The sequence below is a fragment of the Linepithema humile genome, chromosome 2 (genome assembly GCF_040581485.1).
Source record: "Linepithema humile isolate Giens D197 chromosome 2, Lhum_UNIL_v1.0, whole genome shotgun sequence".
NCBI lineage: Eukaryota > Metazoa > Arthropoda > Insecta > Hymenoptera > Formicidae > Linepithema > Linepithema humile.
This window is the reverse complement of record NC_090129.1, coordinates 32,235,513-32,251,552: the sequence shown is the minus strand read 5'-3', so window position 1 is coordinate 32,251,552 and position 16,040 is coordinate 32,235,513. Positions and strand designations below refer to the sequence as shown.

Here is a 16,040-nt window from a genome sequence, read left to right as displayed (position 1 = left end):
TCTCATGCATCGCACCGTAATAATTGAGATGCATTGATTGTCATGGAGATATACTCGAAATTGAACGGCTATTATACGGGAATTCTTAGAACGCGTTGCTCAAAGCAAGCGATGAAAGATAATGGAATGGATTCGAAGCTTTGTATCGTTTCATTGTTCGAGGTAAATCTACGTTTCTGTTACAAAATCGTTGTAGATTTTCCAATATTGTTATACTCGTCAACGTTGTTAAAAAAAAACTGCAGCAACAGAAATTAGTGCACAAATGTAAAGGCAATGCAAAATATCGAATAGTTATTATATTTTATATTGATGGATGATGTGCGAATTAAAAGTTTGCAATACGATGTAATGAAATCGTTCGCTTGCCAATCATTCGTGTCGCCTCTGGCATTTGTGATTTTGTAACCGCGCATTGAATAGCTATGTAAAGTAAGCGGCTCGGGAAAGAGACGAGTCGCAAGTGTGGAATATTGTAAATATTTCCATTCCATATATTTTTACATCATTTCGTTGGTCATTAATCACGCATGCAATTTATTCATTATGCGTGTGTTTAATTTAAATGTGAAAGAATTTATGTACATTGGTTGACCGCACCGCGTTTTCAAAAATCAATTTGCTGATATTCTATTTGCATCAGTAGATATTTATTAAAAATTATATATTAACTGTTAGTAATTATTTATATTAATAATTGTGTAAGTTTAATTTTTCATCGGACAATTATACATTTGCACATTTTATTTATTAATTTTGATCATTTTACACGTTGACTGTATTTCACGATATTAAACGACACAGGCGGAAAAATTTGTACAATCCTATACATTGCTGAAGACAGATCTTTTTAATTCTATTTTTTATTTGATTTTATGCATCAATATTTATGTGAAATTTATAAATAATTAAAATACGTTGTGCATTCTTATAAAAAAGGAAATTATCAGGTGCGTGTATCATTCATCCGTCGGCATTTCCAAAGTGAATGTATTACGTCAGAGATAAAATCTTTGTCACCACGCACAATACAGCAATGCGATGTAATCTATCCGTTGCGTGTCTGACGTTATGAGAAGTAATTATCATTTCGTAGACCATGTGTAACACAATTGCATAAATCGTGGGAAGCACCCACGGTATTGCTCTATAAACAATTGCGCACATTCTTTTCATAATGAATAAGCAGTCATTAAGTAGGCGTGCAACGCATGATATAACACGTAGATCATCCTTCAAATACTACCGCCGTTGAATGTTACCTTGCATATTTCACTATACATTAACATGTTGGTTATATAAAAATTAACAAAATAATTAAATTGAGAAAATGTCTATAAGAATGAAAGCGCGAATGTCAGGGCGCAAGAAAAATTCATTAGTTAGTTGGATTACAGAGTTGCCGATAGAAATAACATAATTAATTAATAATGTATACAATCTTTTTGTACACTCAAGAGTACAAAGTACAATATCAATGCTCTTAGATCCTAATATTAATGGCTGAAAAAATTTGTGGAAAGCATTATCTGCTGTAAAACTAATTGCCTATCATTACTTACCTTACATTATATTTGTTCTTTTATTTTGCTTGAGACATTTTTTCATCCTTTTGGCAGTATACGTAAAGGTAACTCGGACGAGAAAACGAGAGAATCTGCGGATAACAACGACCGTAGTTAATCTTCGTAATTCATCCCGCGAAAAAATTCCAAAAAGGATCCACGATGGCATTAATGGAAACATTAGTGGGATTTGAAACTGCGTAAATCGCACGGGAGCGTAATAACGCCGGTCGGTGGCGGGAGGAGTCCGGATAATCTCTTGATCGCTCTCGTGAGGGCCGAAGTGCGCTCAATCTCGCGAGAGCTTTCCCCAGAACGAGGATTATTTTTATGATTATGCACACACAATCGCCGTTGTGCGTTAACCGCGCGCGGATGAAAGCCGATGCGAAAACGCGCTTTAGCATGCCCGGACGATCTGCTAATTAGCGAGATAAATTTTCGAGCAATAGCACTGAAACAAAATCACGTACGTTAGCAAACGTATCGTAAATTCGATATTTATAACATAGCTGGCTGTTCGGCGGCTTCAATGCGAATTATTCATGTAATTTGATCGCCTGTCCATCACGCATTTCATACAAAATGCTGATATCAATATAATCATTTATGGATATGTGATATCAATTTTTAAAAAGCTATATATTTAACGTCACCTTTCGACGTTTTATCTCGATTTTAATGACGTTTTCGTGCAAAAATTTTATCGTAATGAAATTTGAACGAATATTCAATCTGCCGACACCTTTTTGATCATTTATTGTGCTTGTATTTAAAACTTACATTCAAGTTATCAATTCGTCATATATTAAAAATTATTGTAAAAATTTAATAGAAACATTTCAAAGTCTATACGATTGGATAAAATGATAAAAAAATAAAGATGAACGCACGCAATCGATTTGATCTGATTGCGCTAGAATACAATGTGCAAAAGAGCGATTTTAATTGCGATATATTTTAATGTTCAGCGCAAGATATGCAGTTATAAAGCGGCCATGAAGGATGGTCGCATAAAAAGTGCGAAATGACGTTACTCTACGAGGCATTAATGATTGCGTATTGCGAAACGTGTTTCTCATACCATTCAGGTAATCTATGCTTTTTATATCTCCTGCGAAGCTCTCGACACAATTGTGGTCTGCAATGACCTATATACTATCAATCGATTCATTGTCTTTCGACCACGTTCGGTTTGCACATTATAGATTCTTCATGAATCGTAAAATACGTTGAATAATATGGAAAACACGTGCGATGTAAAAGGGATGATAAACTGAAACATTATTTATGCGAACTTGTGGAGCGGTTTTGAATGCTGCATTAATATTTATCGCGATATGTAATATTTACGTTATCAGTAACAATTTCTCGTTTTATACATCGCGATAAATGATGTTGCAATCTTGTTGATTGAATTTTAGTCACGCCCAGCCCTCTTTAATAGTATGTCACTGTATGCCAATGCTGTACGATAGCATAAAATATTTGTACCCTACGGGTTCTGCATGATAATCGAATAAACGTGTATGCACGCGGAATTCATATTGATTTCGTGCAAAGAGAAGCCTATTTAATTTTTGGTCAAGTAGTACATCAGAGGATTTAATCGAACAAATTTATTAAATCCCCTGAATTTTTGGTCAAGTAGTACTTCAGAAGATTTAATCGAACAAATTTATCAATTCCCCTGAATTAAATCAAGATCAAAATTACTCTAATATATAAATATATTTAAGTGATAAAATAATATATGAGATATATTAATTTACATAATTTTTATTATTTCTTAATTTTAATATATGCGAAAAATAGATGCAAATGGATAATTTACATTATCGAAGAAGGAAATTATTATTTATAAGAAATAATTTGAATCTAAATTAATTAACCTAAGTTATTTTTTATTCAATTTGAAGAGTATCACAAATATTTAAATTTTGTTCTTTATATGTATATATTTAAATATTGTTCTTTTTGAATTACATTCTTTTCCGAATATTTCATTAAAATTTTGCGCCTATAGATCACGTGTCAGGTCACGTTGCCTCTACGTCGTGGCAACGTCGCATACAACGTTGCAACCGACGCCGCCTCGCACCGCATGTTCTTCGTCCATTTCCTCTGGGCATCTCAACGAGAGAACATGGGTTCGCTCTTTACAAGTAAGAGATTCTTTTATAACAAAGTATTGAGTTTTTTACGAGGACATAAATTGACGAATAAATTTTTCCTTTGCGATTTTAACTATTTTGATGATATAATTAGCGAGAAAAAATGAGCAAATCAATAGAAAACGATACCTCGCACGTGGGCCACGTGGCCAAGCGCCTCACGCCGGAGGAAATCGATAGAATGGAAGCGCAGAATTCTCGGCTAGTCTCTGAATTTCGTGCGAATCAACTGGAGAGAGATGCTAAAAAGCATTGGGATTTATTTTACAAACGGAACGATACTAGATTCTTCAAAGATAGACACTGGACCACGCGAGAATTCGACGAGTTGCTGGGTTTGGGCGGCAAAGAGAGTGAAAATGGTCTCCTCGAAGTGGGCTGCGGAGTTGGGAATTTTGTATATCCGTTAATGGAAGATGGTTTAAAATTTCGTAAAATATTTGCGTGCGATTTATCCACAAAGGCAATCGAATTGTTCAAGGTATATTGAATGAGCCATGGTTGGAAATTAATTGGAATGTAATTGCCTATCAGTAATCGTTTATCACGTATTTTATTGTAGAGTCACACGTTATTCCATCCAGAAACAATGAAAGCTTTTCAAGCAGATGTTACGTTAGAGAATTGTTTTTCTGAAATTGAATGTCCAGTTGATGTAGCTACTCTCATCTTTGTATTATCTGCTATTCATCCTGATAAATTTCAGAAGTATGTTAAATACCTTAATAAAGGTTATTCTAAAGCTCTAATATTATTAAAGCTGTAGTTATTAATTGTTTGAATTATTTTGTATTTTTTTAGAGTTGCTCAAAACATGTACAATGCTCTTGGTAGCGGAGGAATGTTACTTTTTCGAGATTATGGATTGTATGATATGGCACAGTTACGTTTTAAGCCGGGACACAAGATAAGTGAGAATCTCTACATGCGGCAAGATGGAACCAGGTGATAATCATTTTTTCTTCTATTTAAACAGAAATAAAATGATTATGTAAGCTGCGCTCCACTTAACGTTACAAATGTTTCAAAGCATTCTTCTTCATTGAAATGAAGGAGAAAAAGAACGCTCCGAAACATTTGTAGCGTCAAGTTGACTGCAATCATAGTTTATTTCATCTCCAATAAAATGAAATTTTTGGTGAAAATATAATTTTGCCACATAATACAGTTTTATTCTATTGATTATATTAACGAAAGGATGTCTTTTCGATTCCAGGAGTTATTATTTCTCCGCAGAACAAGTAGCAGATTTATTTCAGTCTGTTGGCTTTCAAACATTAGATTGCAGCTATATACAGAGACGTACAGTGAATGTGAAGGAGAACATTGATGTTCCGAGAATTTTTGTGCAAGCAAAGTTCAAGAAATCTTGAATATGCAATAATAACATTGTAAGTCTATTTTGGTTAACATTAATAACACATTCTAATGTATTGGAGTTTTCTATAATTACAAAAAATTTTATGATGATTCCATAGTTCATCTGACAAATTTTGATGAATATATATGCATTAATGTCTTTCGCTCCTATCTGATTATATTACTTATGTAAAATATGTATAAAATTATCCATTTAAGTCTTTCTACAGTGCATTTATTTCTATTTTCAGAAAATTGGAATTTATTGGAATCTTCTCGATGTTACATATAATGCAACATAAAAAATCTAAGCAATATGTACTTCGATGGTAAGTTGTTCTATTCAAAATTTAAATTTTTACAAGAAAAATTTGTATTTTAAAATATACAGAAAATTATTATATTTTGAAATTGCTATTTTAATTATTTATTTATATAATAATATGAAATGATGAACTGATTTATCGATCCGATTTTATGACGAATCAACCTGCAGTATGCTGATTCTACTATTAATAGAATTATACCATTTTTTATTCGTTAATTTTTTAATTTCTATTTATTTTTTAATTGCAGAAAATACTTAACAACTTTTACGGACTACAAAAGGATATGGATGATATATCAAGAGATACAAATGTGTCTAAAAATACTATTTGATGAAAAATCTTAATCAAATATGGCATAAATTCTTATAAAAAATGCAATCAACGATCGATAAGGTATATATTTTAATTAAATTTTTAATTACTGTATATATTAACTCACTTTTAATTTTGCCTAATATAATGATGACTATCATAGTTCAACTGACAAATCTGTGACGACCATTGAGTATTATTGTCTTTCGCTCCTATCTGATTTTTTATGTATATATTTTTTTAATGCATTGATGTTTAAATGGTTCTAATAATAATTTTTATATTTTAGGCACAATTTTGGATGTAATCTCAAGTCGGATGTGGAGTCGTAATATAATAATGTAAGTAATATATAATATAAGTACGTAGTAAATGTTTTTTTTTTTAATTTATTGTGAATGCTATATTTAAAATACATTGCACAAAAATGAAAACATCACCTTAGCGCTTATTACAACATATGCGTGGATTTCAATGATGTATATAAAAGTATATGAAAAATAATCATGATATATATACTACTTCGTCACTACCACTGAGAAAAATCTAGAAACTAGCATATATATAAAATCTTAAATAATTATGTAGAGATAATAATTAATTACTGTCATATATATTATAGAAGAAATTGCGATGAGAATATATTATCAAGGATAATGCAATACAATATAAGGATATGGCATATAAATACAAAATAAATTTATACATGGTAAGTTTAATACTTGTGACATTTTATATATTTACATAAATTATACTTTATGATGATTTCATTATCACCATCTTTCGTATGAATCGTTGTGATTATTCGTATATTAGCTCTATCTGACGAAACTTGATCATTAAATCACGAAGTATTTAAGAATTCACAGCATTATTAATTGTGAACTGTTTTAATGTTGACAGATTCATTGGATTACACACACTTAAAAGTTATATATGGTGAGTTTAATGTTTATGTCGCAATTAATATATTCTGTATAGACACTTAATGATGACCTATTTATCACCATCTTTCGTATGAGTCGTTGTGATTATTCTATTTACTATTAATTCAATCTGATGTAAATCTTTATTATCAACGTATTATGTTCATACAATTTACCGTATTATAAATCTTGACTGTTTTATTGTTGACAGGTTTCTTGGAACACAATGCATACATCGTGGATATCATGAACTTTTTAAAATATTAAATTAATAAAAATATTAAAGTGTCTTTGTTACAGTATTGCAAATAAAATATCTATTATTTATGTGAATGATATGCATATGTTATATTATTTCCATTCTTCAACTTTCCCAATCTCTCAATACCACTTTCTTCCTGTAATGCCTATAACGTAATGTAAAAACTTTTAATATTATATTTATATTTTAAAATGCTATATATTTTTTATTTTTACTTATCTAAAGCATTAGTATCACTTTATTAATTTCTATACAAAGTAACCGATTTGAGATTTTTTAAGAAAATTTGAGATGTAGAAAAATGTGTAGTAATGATAACTTATAAGAATTGTTTCAAAATTTTATTTTATATTTTTTTAATACGGTAAATCTTTAGTAGTAACCTGTAATGAAGTGATGAACTAGGATTTTTCTGATGTAGAAAATTGATGGATAGGGTCTCGACTCCGTCGACACATGATATATCACCGTTAAAATATTGAAAAAATAAATATATAATGTAGCACAGTTAGAACAGAAGAAGCACGTAATATATGAAAAAGGTGCTGCATCAAGAATATCATTATATCTTAATAAATTACGTCATTGCTTGCATTTGAATTCTGCACGAATTATATACGTTCAAAAAATATACAAAAGCAGGCATATATAAAAATGATTTAAAATTTAATATTGCAGGTATACCGAGTAGCTCAACATCCATTCACATAGTTTTCTCATTTTATAAATCTTACATGTAAAGCTTTACTTACGCATATGGCTACATAATCCTCTGGGAATTACGGAAACGCGGAGCTGATAGCGTAGTAATACGGCCAGGATACATTGCTGTATATATATTTATAATATAATTGCAGATTAAAGAAATTTTCTAAGCATGATAGAACTTATATATTTACGTATCAACTTATATATTTACGTATCAATAAAAATGATAGATTTAATAAATACACTGAAAAAAAAATAAATAAATTGTGTATTTATTAATTTTAGTGGTCTTGTTTCAAAAAATACCATTATGAATAATGTGCCGAATTTAATTAGTTCCTACACTAATTAGTGAACTAAAATTTTTATTTTATTTATGCTTTAAAAATTACTACATATAATTAGAAAAGTTGAAGCTAACATACGCATGCTAGCTACTGAGATATACAAAAATCCTTTATTAAAATGAGTTATATTAATTTTTACGGTATGAAAAGAGAGATACGACATCACGCAGAATTTTGTGTTGTCATTGTCGTGTGTAAATTTAAATTGATATTATTATTACCTTAGATTTATATATATATATAAATTCTAAATATTATTGAAGATTGAAATGTTATTTTTATAACATAGTAGTGCATAGGATTCACATATGTTACATTATTCATTTTTATTACCATATTATTAATTGCACAATTTTTCAAATCAAACTTGCAACAACGTTATGCAATTTCACGATTGTAAACCTAATTTACCATAACATGAAGGACACATTTCTTGAAAAAGGTTATTAATGAATAATTTAAATAAGATTTAGTCAGTCAACTTTTAAGAAACTGGTTTTTCTTATTTGGATTAAAATTTAACTCGACAAATGTGATCCGCAAGATACTTTCACAAATTTAATTTGTACTAATAATAATTATAATATTATTAAATATAATTTGTACTATGCATGTGTGAGTGTTGCAGAAATGACCGCAGTAATTGTTTAATTGTTAAAAACATAACTAGATCACCCGTTTAATAATACAATATATATTAATGCAATTTTTGACATTTACACTCATTACCTCATTCAATTGGCTCTCATGTGGCTACTTCGCATAACTTGTTAAATATATTTAATTGCAACTGTGTCTACGTGTGATATGACATAAATTAACGATTACAGTAGTGAATTATGCTATTGTTTAGTTGTAAGTATCACGACATTAACAACTCGTTAATGAATTGTTTTCAGAGAGCTCGTTAAATTATATTGATAATGTAACATAACATAACACACTGGATTATGAATTGGAAATGCGGTTAACAATAATTAGATGAAATATTGTAACTATAATAGCAGTCTTTTTCTTTCACATATACGCAAAATGCACATTGTCATATTCATGTAGACGTAACTAGTTGTGCTTTTTTTCGTAATTGTGTAATGTGCGTAATTTCTGCTACACGACTGTACGATGTTTTCCAAGTAAAAATAATATTTAATGAATTAAGAATTTAATACGTTTTTTTGCGCGAAAGTAGTTAAAGCAAAAAGAAATTTTTTTATGAAACTGAATTCTTAATCTTCAAAATTGGGAAATGGATATAATATTTCTGAGAAGCTTCCTTTCTGTACCTTTTTATTTCCAATATATAAATGGCGTTTTGTAATTCGCAGGATTTGAAGGATTTGACGAAACAATTTTTCCATTTTAACAAATTTAAATATTTAATATTTTTTTACTGAAAACTTTAAATTATATCTTTTGTTATAGGACAAAAAATTTTATATACATTTTAAGACTAATCTTCGTTTTAAAAAATTGAAAGTTTTATTTCATATGCGAAAGGGATTTATTTTAACTTTTGATTTATATTCTTATTTTTTAAATTTTAATTGAGATATAATTCTAATGCTTTGTATGAAAATTTATTACATTAATAAAAGTGAGTTTTTAAATACGATTCTGAAAAATAAGTTATTAAGGTTTGTTACAAAATACTGTGATTAGAAAATGCATTAGAAAATGAATGATAAGTATACACCGATGCGGCACATGAACGGACTATTTTCTCGTATCGCGAGTTATTAGTCATTTGGGCATATCGTGACTTATTAATCATTTGAGCGTATCGCTTACGATTTAATGTCCCTTTTATGATTACAAGCAAATGATATTGAGTACGGTAATCACGCTTGCATTAAATAAAAATATCGTGCGTGTCATGTGCTGAAAGTGGATTTGAAAGTACCGTCGAGACACTTCGGGACGCTAGATTGCATTGCGCTTATTAATTAAGTAGATTTATACCGCGTTCCGATTAATTGCGTTCTGCAGCACCGCGGGAGATTTACCACATTTCGCTTCTGTAATCATTTTATTTAACATAATTAACGACTCATCGCGATAAATTCACTTTTATACCAAAGAAAAATAAAATTGCGCCAGCAAAGAATAAATGAAATTAAAACATTGTAATACTTTTTTAAGTATAATTGGTTAATTATAATTACAGAAATATCAAGTGACAAAAATATCTTAGTTGAGAATATAAAAAAATACTTAGTATTACAAAAGGATGATACAAATTTTGCGGTCCAGTTTGCATATGGTGACATCTCGTCGACATTTTTTCGTGTTATGGAAAAATTTTGCTTTGCAAATGAGCGCAATAATAGATATGCGAATGAAACTATGCGGAGCAGAAAAATGCGTTGATAAAAAATTAGAATATAATATTTAATGATCTAGACCGTCGGCGAATCGTTTTTATGGAGACATAAAACACAGCGGCGAAGGTGAAGCCTAGTGTGGGCTTGGTATCTTGTTTTTATGCAAACATTCCTCGCTTTGTTATACATTGCAAATTGGATCTTAATAAAATGCAGTGCAGTTGACGCCAAAAAAGATATTGTGGTCGACGCCAAAAATATATATTATAGTCTCAAGGTTGGGGTCGTAGGACTGGCCGTTTTAGTTCATAAATAATTTTGCGGAATAAGATTACGAATCCGGCTGCAAAACATACCGAAAACTTTTTTCGATATTTGAATGATTCATGAACCAGCATCCTTGATCTTTCGGAAATATTTAATCCGTTCTGCATCGAGCAGGATGCAGAATTGGTTGTGACATGTGCTATTGCGACTGATTCGCGATTAACGGATGAAAAGTGAATAAAAATACGAAATTCTTCATTTAGTTTTACGATTGATCGTATAAAATGCATTCCTCAAACCGCACGAATTATAAATTCTAAAGTTGAATTTATAAATGATAGATGAATATTTATGGACCATAAAAATGTCATCGCAATTAGTTTTCGAATATATAAAAAATTTAATAATAATTTTATAAAATTGTGTCACTAGATTCATATTCTGGGGTATACTTCATATTTTGGAATACTATTTAATTAGCATAAATGCTTGTAAACGAAAGGCAGAGCAAAGCGCATGTGTTTGGTAATAACGATTTCAAACTGAAACAAATTTGCATGTCATGATTAATTAAATTTGCCGATGTCAACTGAATATTTAATTAGCTTTTACAAGTGCGCACATGGACAACGACGAAACAAAATTTGCGATTTACAAGTACAATTGTGCGGTAAATGTAGCCACGCGATGCATAGATAGCAGCGTTTGGAATTCGAGGATTAATACTTGGCGGCGCTAGGTCGCATTCTTCACGACCAATAAAAGAATTCCAGAAGGAAAACGATTTTTTGCAAAAATTTATAAATTTTTACGTTGCATTTCGAGGATAATTAAAGAATCACTAAACAAAAAATTTTAAGCATTTCGTCTCTGCTTATCGGAACGGTGGCTAAGTGACACGAAGTAAACTGCCAGACATCGTAAATTAATTTTATTTGGACGAGATTTTATATTTAACTATTTAAACGAAGTTGTATATCTCACTTTAATTTCTTCTGTCAGTTGCATTTTCGGCATATACTCGCGGTGTATTCCAAATGTTTCAGTCACGGAACTAATATATATATGTGACAGAAATTTCTAACGCACTAATTAATTTCTCTCTGTCAAATGCTATTCATAATTTCAATTTTTTTAATTAAAAAATAAAGTAATTATCAATTGTTAAAATAAGACTGCTCAATTTTGCAGATTTATTAAAATGAAAATATCATACAGAATAAAACACATATATAGGTATTTAATCAAATCTGAACATTTTAATATTTTTTTTCTTCTCTTTTTGATTTATAATATTTTATGAAATGGTATATTTTTATTGATTTGATTTATATTTTATGAAATGGTACAATTAAAATTTATGAGAATTTTTAACACAGTTTAGTTTAATTATTGAGTCAATTTGTATAATTGTTAATATATGAAGAATTTTGTAAATATAGAAGATTGTAAATGAAGAAGAATTTTCGGTATTTATTTCTTTTAAAACATAATTTTTGAAATAGGAAATGAAATAAATTTGCCTAAATTTGCAAAATTATACAGTATTGTACAATCGTCGAAAATATATATTACAAATCATTAAGATTTTCATCATAATTTTTTATTTTGATTTTAAAATGTCAATGTTTTTCCAAAATTTATTCAGAAATATTGCCATAAATATTGTATGTGTTTTTATATATAAAATCAAGTTAAGATGAGAATAAAATTTAAATATTTTTATTACATAATACATATCTTAAAGTATATTTTTTTGAAAAGCCAGAACTGATACGTGATGAAAAAATATTTTGTTTTCTGATTGAACATTGTCGCGCAATAATCAATTTGCGCGTTAAAGTTCAGCGAGTTCCTTGCTTTAGAAACAAGTTCGACGCGCAATAATAATTATGTCAGCGTTATAAAACACTTTCCTCTGTATTTGGCCGACTGCCAAGGTCCCTTGCCACACTCGAGTTCCATCTATTGAAGGTACACGAGTACACCGCGGAATACGTGAACGTGATGCTTTGATGGACCTGGTCGTTCACGACGACAACGGCGATGACAGCGTACGCCCGCGGATTACGTATGAGAAGACACATAAACAATACGCGCCGTATAACAACCCCATGTAGCTCGCACACACGCGGCACCCGCGACACGTACACACACACACACACACACGGTGACCGTGTGTGTCTCATGCATTGATCAATCGGCTAGTGACGTGTATAGAACGCTCGGATCGTCGGGTATATAAGCAAACCGCCGAAAAGCAGGGACATCATTCAGTTACTGTTCATCAGCAGCTGATCTCCTACGATCCAAAGCAGACCAAACAGCCATGAAGTACTTCGCCGTAAGTATACTGAGACAACATCCTGTTATAGATATCTCTCTTGCTGACATTTTTTTTCTTATACATTCGCTAATACTGTTGGATAAAGCAATCGGTCGGCAAATTGCTCGCGAATTTACGGTTCACGGATCGATGATCTATCGATCTCTGTGCACTCGTGCGTGTTGCATGAAATAATCCGACAGCTCTTTATCGATAATTCACTCATTGATCATGCTACGTCGATTTAGCCTAATTACCGCAATTATCAGTAAATCGATCGGCTTGATCAGCTGCGCGTTCCGGTTTCAGATCAAGACATTCACGGTTGCATGACGCTGTAATAATCTCTCGTGTGCTCTCGTGTGTACTGTAATATTATTGATAGTAATCAATCAGGGGACATTAACGTCCCTTTACAATCCTTCAAAAATTTGCTTTGATGTTTGTAGTTCGTCTAATGTTAAATTGTCAATTGCCGAAATTTAAAAACTCGGATACTCTCAAGATCATATTCTTAGAATTGCAAATCGTATCTTTTTGTTGGTCCGTATTTTATCAATTCTAATTTTCAATCTATTTAGCACAATTATCAATTCTAATTTTCAATCTATTTAGCACAATTATGCAATATAGAAATAAATTTCACATTTTATTCCATTTGCGAACGTATAATGCAGCGAATACACCAGTTCAATATAACATTCTATTAAAAATTTCTCTTTCACATATCCTGCAAATTTATAATTTATTTTTACATGCCATTATGTTGCTAGAAATGTTGATAAAATATTCAATATAGCTTTGAAGCACTCCGCATATATTTATTAAATATATTTTTAAATATTGTAATAAATTTTTTAAAACGTGACAATACTCGATCTCTGCTTTTACGCAGTCTACGAGAACTGAACGGCTAAAACATCGGCCATTCACGAATTAATTGAAACTTATTTTTTTCAAGGTTGCTCTTCTCTTGGCTCTCTTTGCCGTCGCTATGGCGAGTGAAAAAAAGTCTAAAATCGAGGTCGAAAAAGTGGACGCGACAATACAGGCGCCAGTCGATGAAGCTGCTAGGGATAAACGGGGGGCTGTCGTATTGAGCCATCCGTATGCGCCACTCGCATACTCTGCGTATTCACCGTACGCGTACAGCGGCTTGCCGTACCCTTACCATCCCTATTACCGCTACTCCTATCCCTACTCTTATCCCTCTTATCCCTCTTATCTGAACTACTTTGGTTAAAGCACGACAACTGGACCGGCAACTCGAGATTAAGGATTCATAAGGACGCGGATCACGGAAACCTCAGATTTTGCTCAAGGTGCATGTTTGCACGTCTAATTTACTACTGAGATCTTTCATAATTAAAAACGTGTTTGACTTCTCTTCGACTATAATATGTACTTATCGTAATAAAGTAATACTAAGTAGAAAACAAGTGAGTTTTTTCTGGCAAAACACATTCTACCTTTCCTTCCCTGTAATTCTCCACGTAATTTTATACTTATTCAACGTGGAACTGTACTTTTTAAATATTATCGTGTTATCTTTAACAGAATATCGAGAAAATAACATCACAGTTAAATTGTTATTAATGATTCGGAACAGCATTTGTCTTCGACAATTGTGGATTTAACATTGCTATATAATGCGCATTAAATTTGACTCTATTTTCGAACTATCAAAATTTGTCAAATGATAATTCATAATGTAATAAGGCCAGCAGATTATTTACGCTTTACTTGGAATACGCTATCCTTAGGCTATTGAAAGGGTTTATTATAGGGATAATTTGCTTACTCTATGTATGAGATGCATTACGCGAAGTAAATAACCTGCGGTAATTGTGGTGGATAATTAACGGGAAAGCATCGTAAATTTTAATGACTATGAAAACACGTTAATTTGAATGTAATTTATGTAACCGCAGATAGCGCATATATCCAATGTTCAAACATCGTTTTCATAGCCGGCGTGTTTATTGCGTATACATTTGCGATTTTACATCCAAATGTGACTGCATAATGTACGAATCAGAGTAGGAATTTTCAGATGTGACGCCGGAAGGCGTCAAGCGGAAACGATTGACGTCATTAAGAGACTATGCTCGCACGATGAAATGAGTTGAAGCTCGTAAACGCACGTAATATGGGGTTGCATTAGCGTCGTCGTGTTACACCGTTAGTGAACATCGATTTCACTGACGCGACATATGAATTCCATTACTCATGCGGTCATATTGTACTTTAATTAGTCATGCCGTAATACGGCCTTTCAATCTAATCTTACGAAATCAAAGTAAAACAACATTGCTTTAACAAGAGTTGATTAATCATTTTCTACATTCATTACTTTCTGTAATTAGAATTTGAAAAATTTACACAATTTTGATTTGGCGTTTAAGAAAACATTACTTGAAATATTTTACAAAATATGATAGATATATAAAATAAAAATTTTATTATATTCGTTAAAATAATTAATAAATTATATGAAAGAATATTTTGATTGAAATAAAACGTAATATTTGGTGAAATCTTTTATAACAAGTTTGAAGAGTTCGCGACGAGATATGATCCGATTAAAAATGTTACTGATGTCGTCTAGAAAGTATGCAAAAAATTTGGTTGTTTTTACGATTTATTTGACGGATTCGCGATGTTTCGTATGTGTGTATAATTGCGTCGCAATCTGACTGCGAAATGTGCCTGCTTATAAATTCCGCAGCTGAAGAAGGACAGGCGAGCGGCACGCCCAGCTCGATTATCCAATTCGATTTCAGTTTTTACGCGTTACCGGTCGCATCCGCGTAACACCGGAGGCGTCCGGAATAATACAGAAATGCGTCGGAATCGCCACGCTCGAGGCATGGCGTTCACATGCGTCTGATTTACGCATAATCGCACGTTACGCAATCCGAATACATCCCTACGAATGAGCGCTTATTCCGTATTCCCTGAGACCCGAAACTTTGCCCACGCCGGAAACTTTCACCGGGAGACCCGGAGAGGAGAGCCGGGCGTGCGTGACGGGAATGCCGAGCGACGGCATTCGCTGCGTTTCACGCAATCGCACGTCATCCCCCCCGGTGATCCCGTCGGAAGTTCACGATGACTCCCGTTTCCTCCGTCGTCTCTTATTTC

At 31.8% G+C, this 16,040-nt stretch overlaps 1 protein-coding gene, 1 long non-coding RNA gene and 2 other non-coding genes across 4 annotated transcripts; all 4 read left to right on the top strand.

Annotated features, from left to right (window-relative positions):
* Window positions 1-3,591: 3,591 nt before the first annotated feature.
* LOC105674876 (tRNA N(3)-methylcytidine methyltransferase METTL6) lies at window positions 3,592-6,998 on the top strand. Its single transcript, XM_012371507.2, has 11 exons — window positions 3,592-3,730; window positions 3,834-4,220; window positions 4,302-4,447; window positions 4,541-4,684; window positions 4,956-5,130; window positions 5,350-5,427; window positions 5,675-5,820; window positions 6,029-6,080; window positions 6,362-6,448; window positions 6,643-6,678; window positions 6,877-6,998. The coding sequence occupies exons 2-5, from the start codon at window positions 3,843-3,845 to the stop codon at window positions 5,110-5,112; spliced, it is 825 nt and encodes a 274-aa protein (XP_012226930.1). The 5' UTR covers window positions 3,592-3,730; window positions 3,834-3,842; the 3' UTR covers window positions 5,113-5,130; window positions 5,350-5,427; window positions 5,675-5,820; window positions 6,029-6,080; window positions 6,362-6,448; window positions 6,643-6,678; window positions 6,877-6,998.
* On the top strand, window positions 5,194-5,282 carry LOC136998294 (small nucleolar RNA snR60/Z15/Z230/Z193/J17). The gene has a single exon (XR_010888888.1). It is a non-coding gene; the product is annotated as a small nucleolar RNA snR60/Z15/Z230/Z193/J17 (small nucleolar RNA).
* Window positions 5,878-5,967, top strand: LOC136998293 (small nucleolar RNA snR60/Z15/Z230/Z193/J17). The gene has a single exon (XR_010888887.1). It is a non-coding gene; the product is annotated as a small nucleolar RNA snR60/Z15/Z230/Z193/J17 (small nucleolar RNA).
* Window positions 6,999-10,073: 3,075 nt separating the features above from the next.
* Window positions 10,074-14,335, top strand: LOC136998103 (uncharacterized). Its single transcript, XR_010888703.1, has 2 exons — window positions 10,074-12,914; window positions 13,858-14,335. It is a non-coding gene; the product is annotated as an uncharacterized lncRNA (long non-coding RNA).
* The last annotated feature ends 1,705 nt before the right edge of the window (window positions 14,336-16,040 follow it).

Coding starts and splice junctions, on each gene's coding strand:
- LOC105674876 (XM_012371507.2), top strand. CDS start 3,843: ATGAGCAAATCAATAGAAAACGATACCTCGCACGTGGGCCACGTGGCC. Junction 4,221..4,301: donor AGGCAATCGAATTGTTCAAG/GTATATTGAATG, acceptor ATTTTATTGTAG/AGTCACACGTTATTCCATCC. Junction 4,448..4,540: donor CATCCTGATAAATTTCAGAA/GTATGTTAAATA, acceptor GTATTTTTTTAG/AGTTGCTCAAAACATGTACA.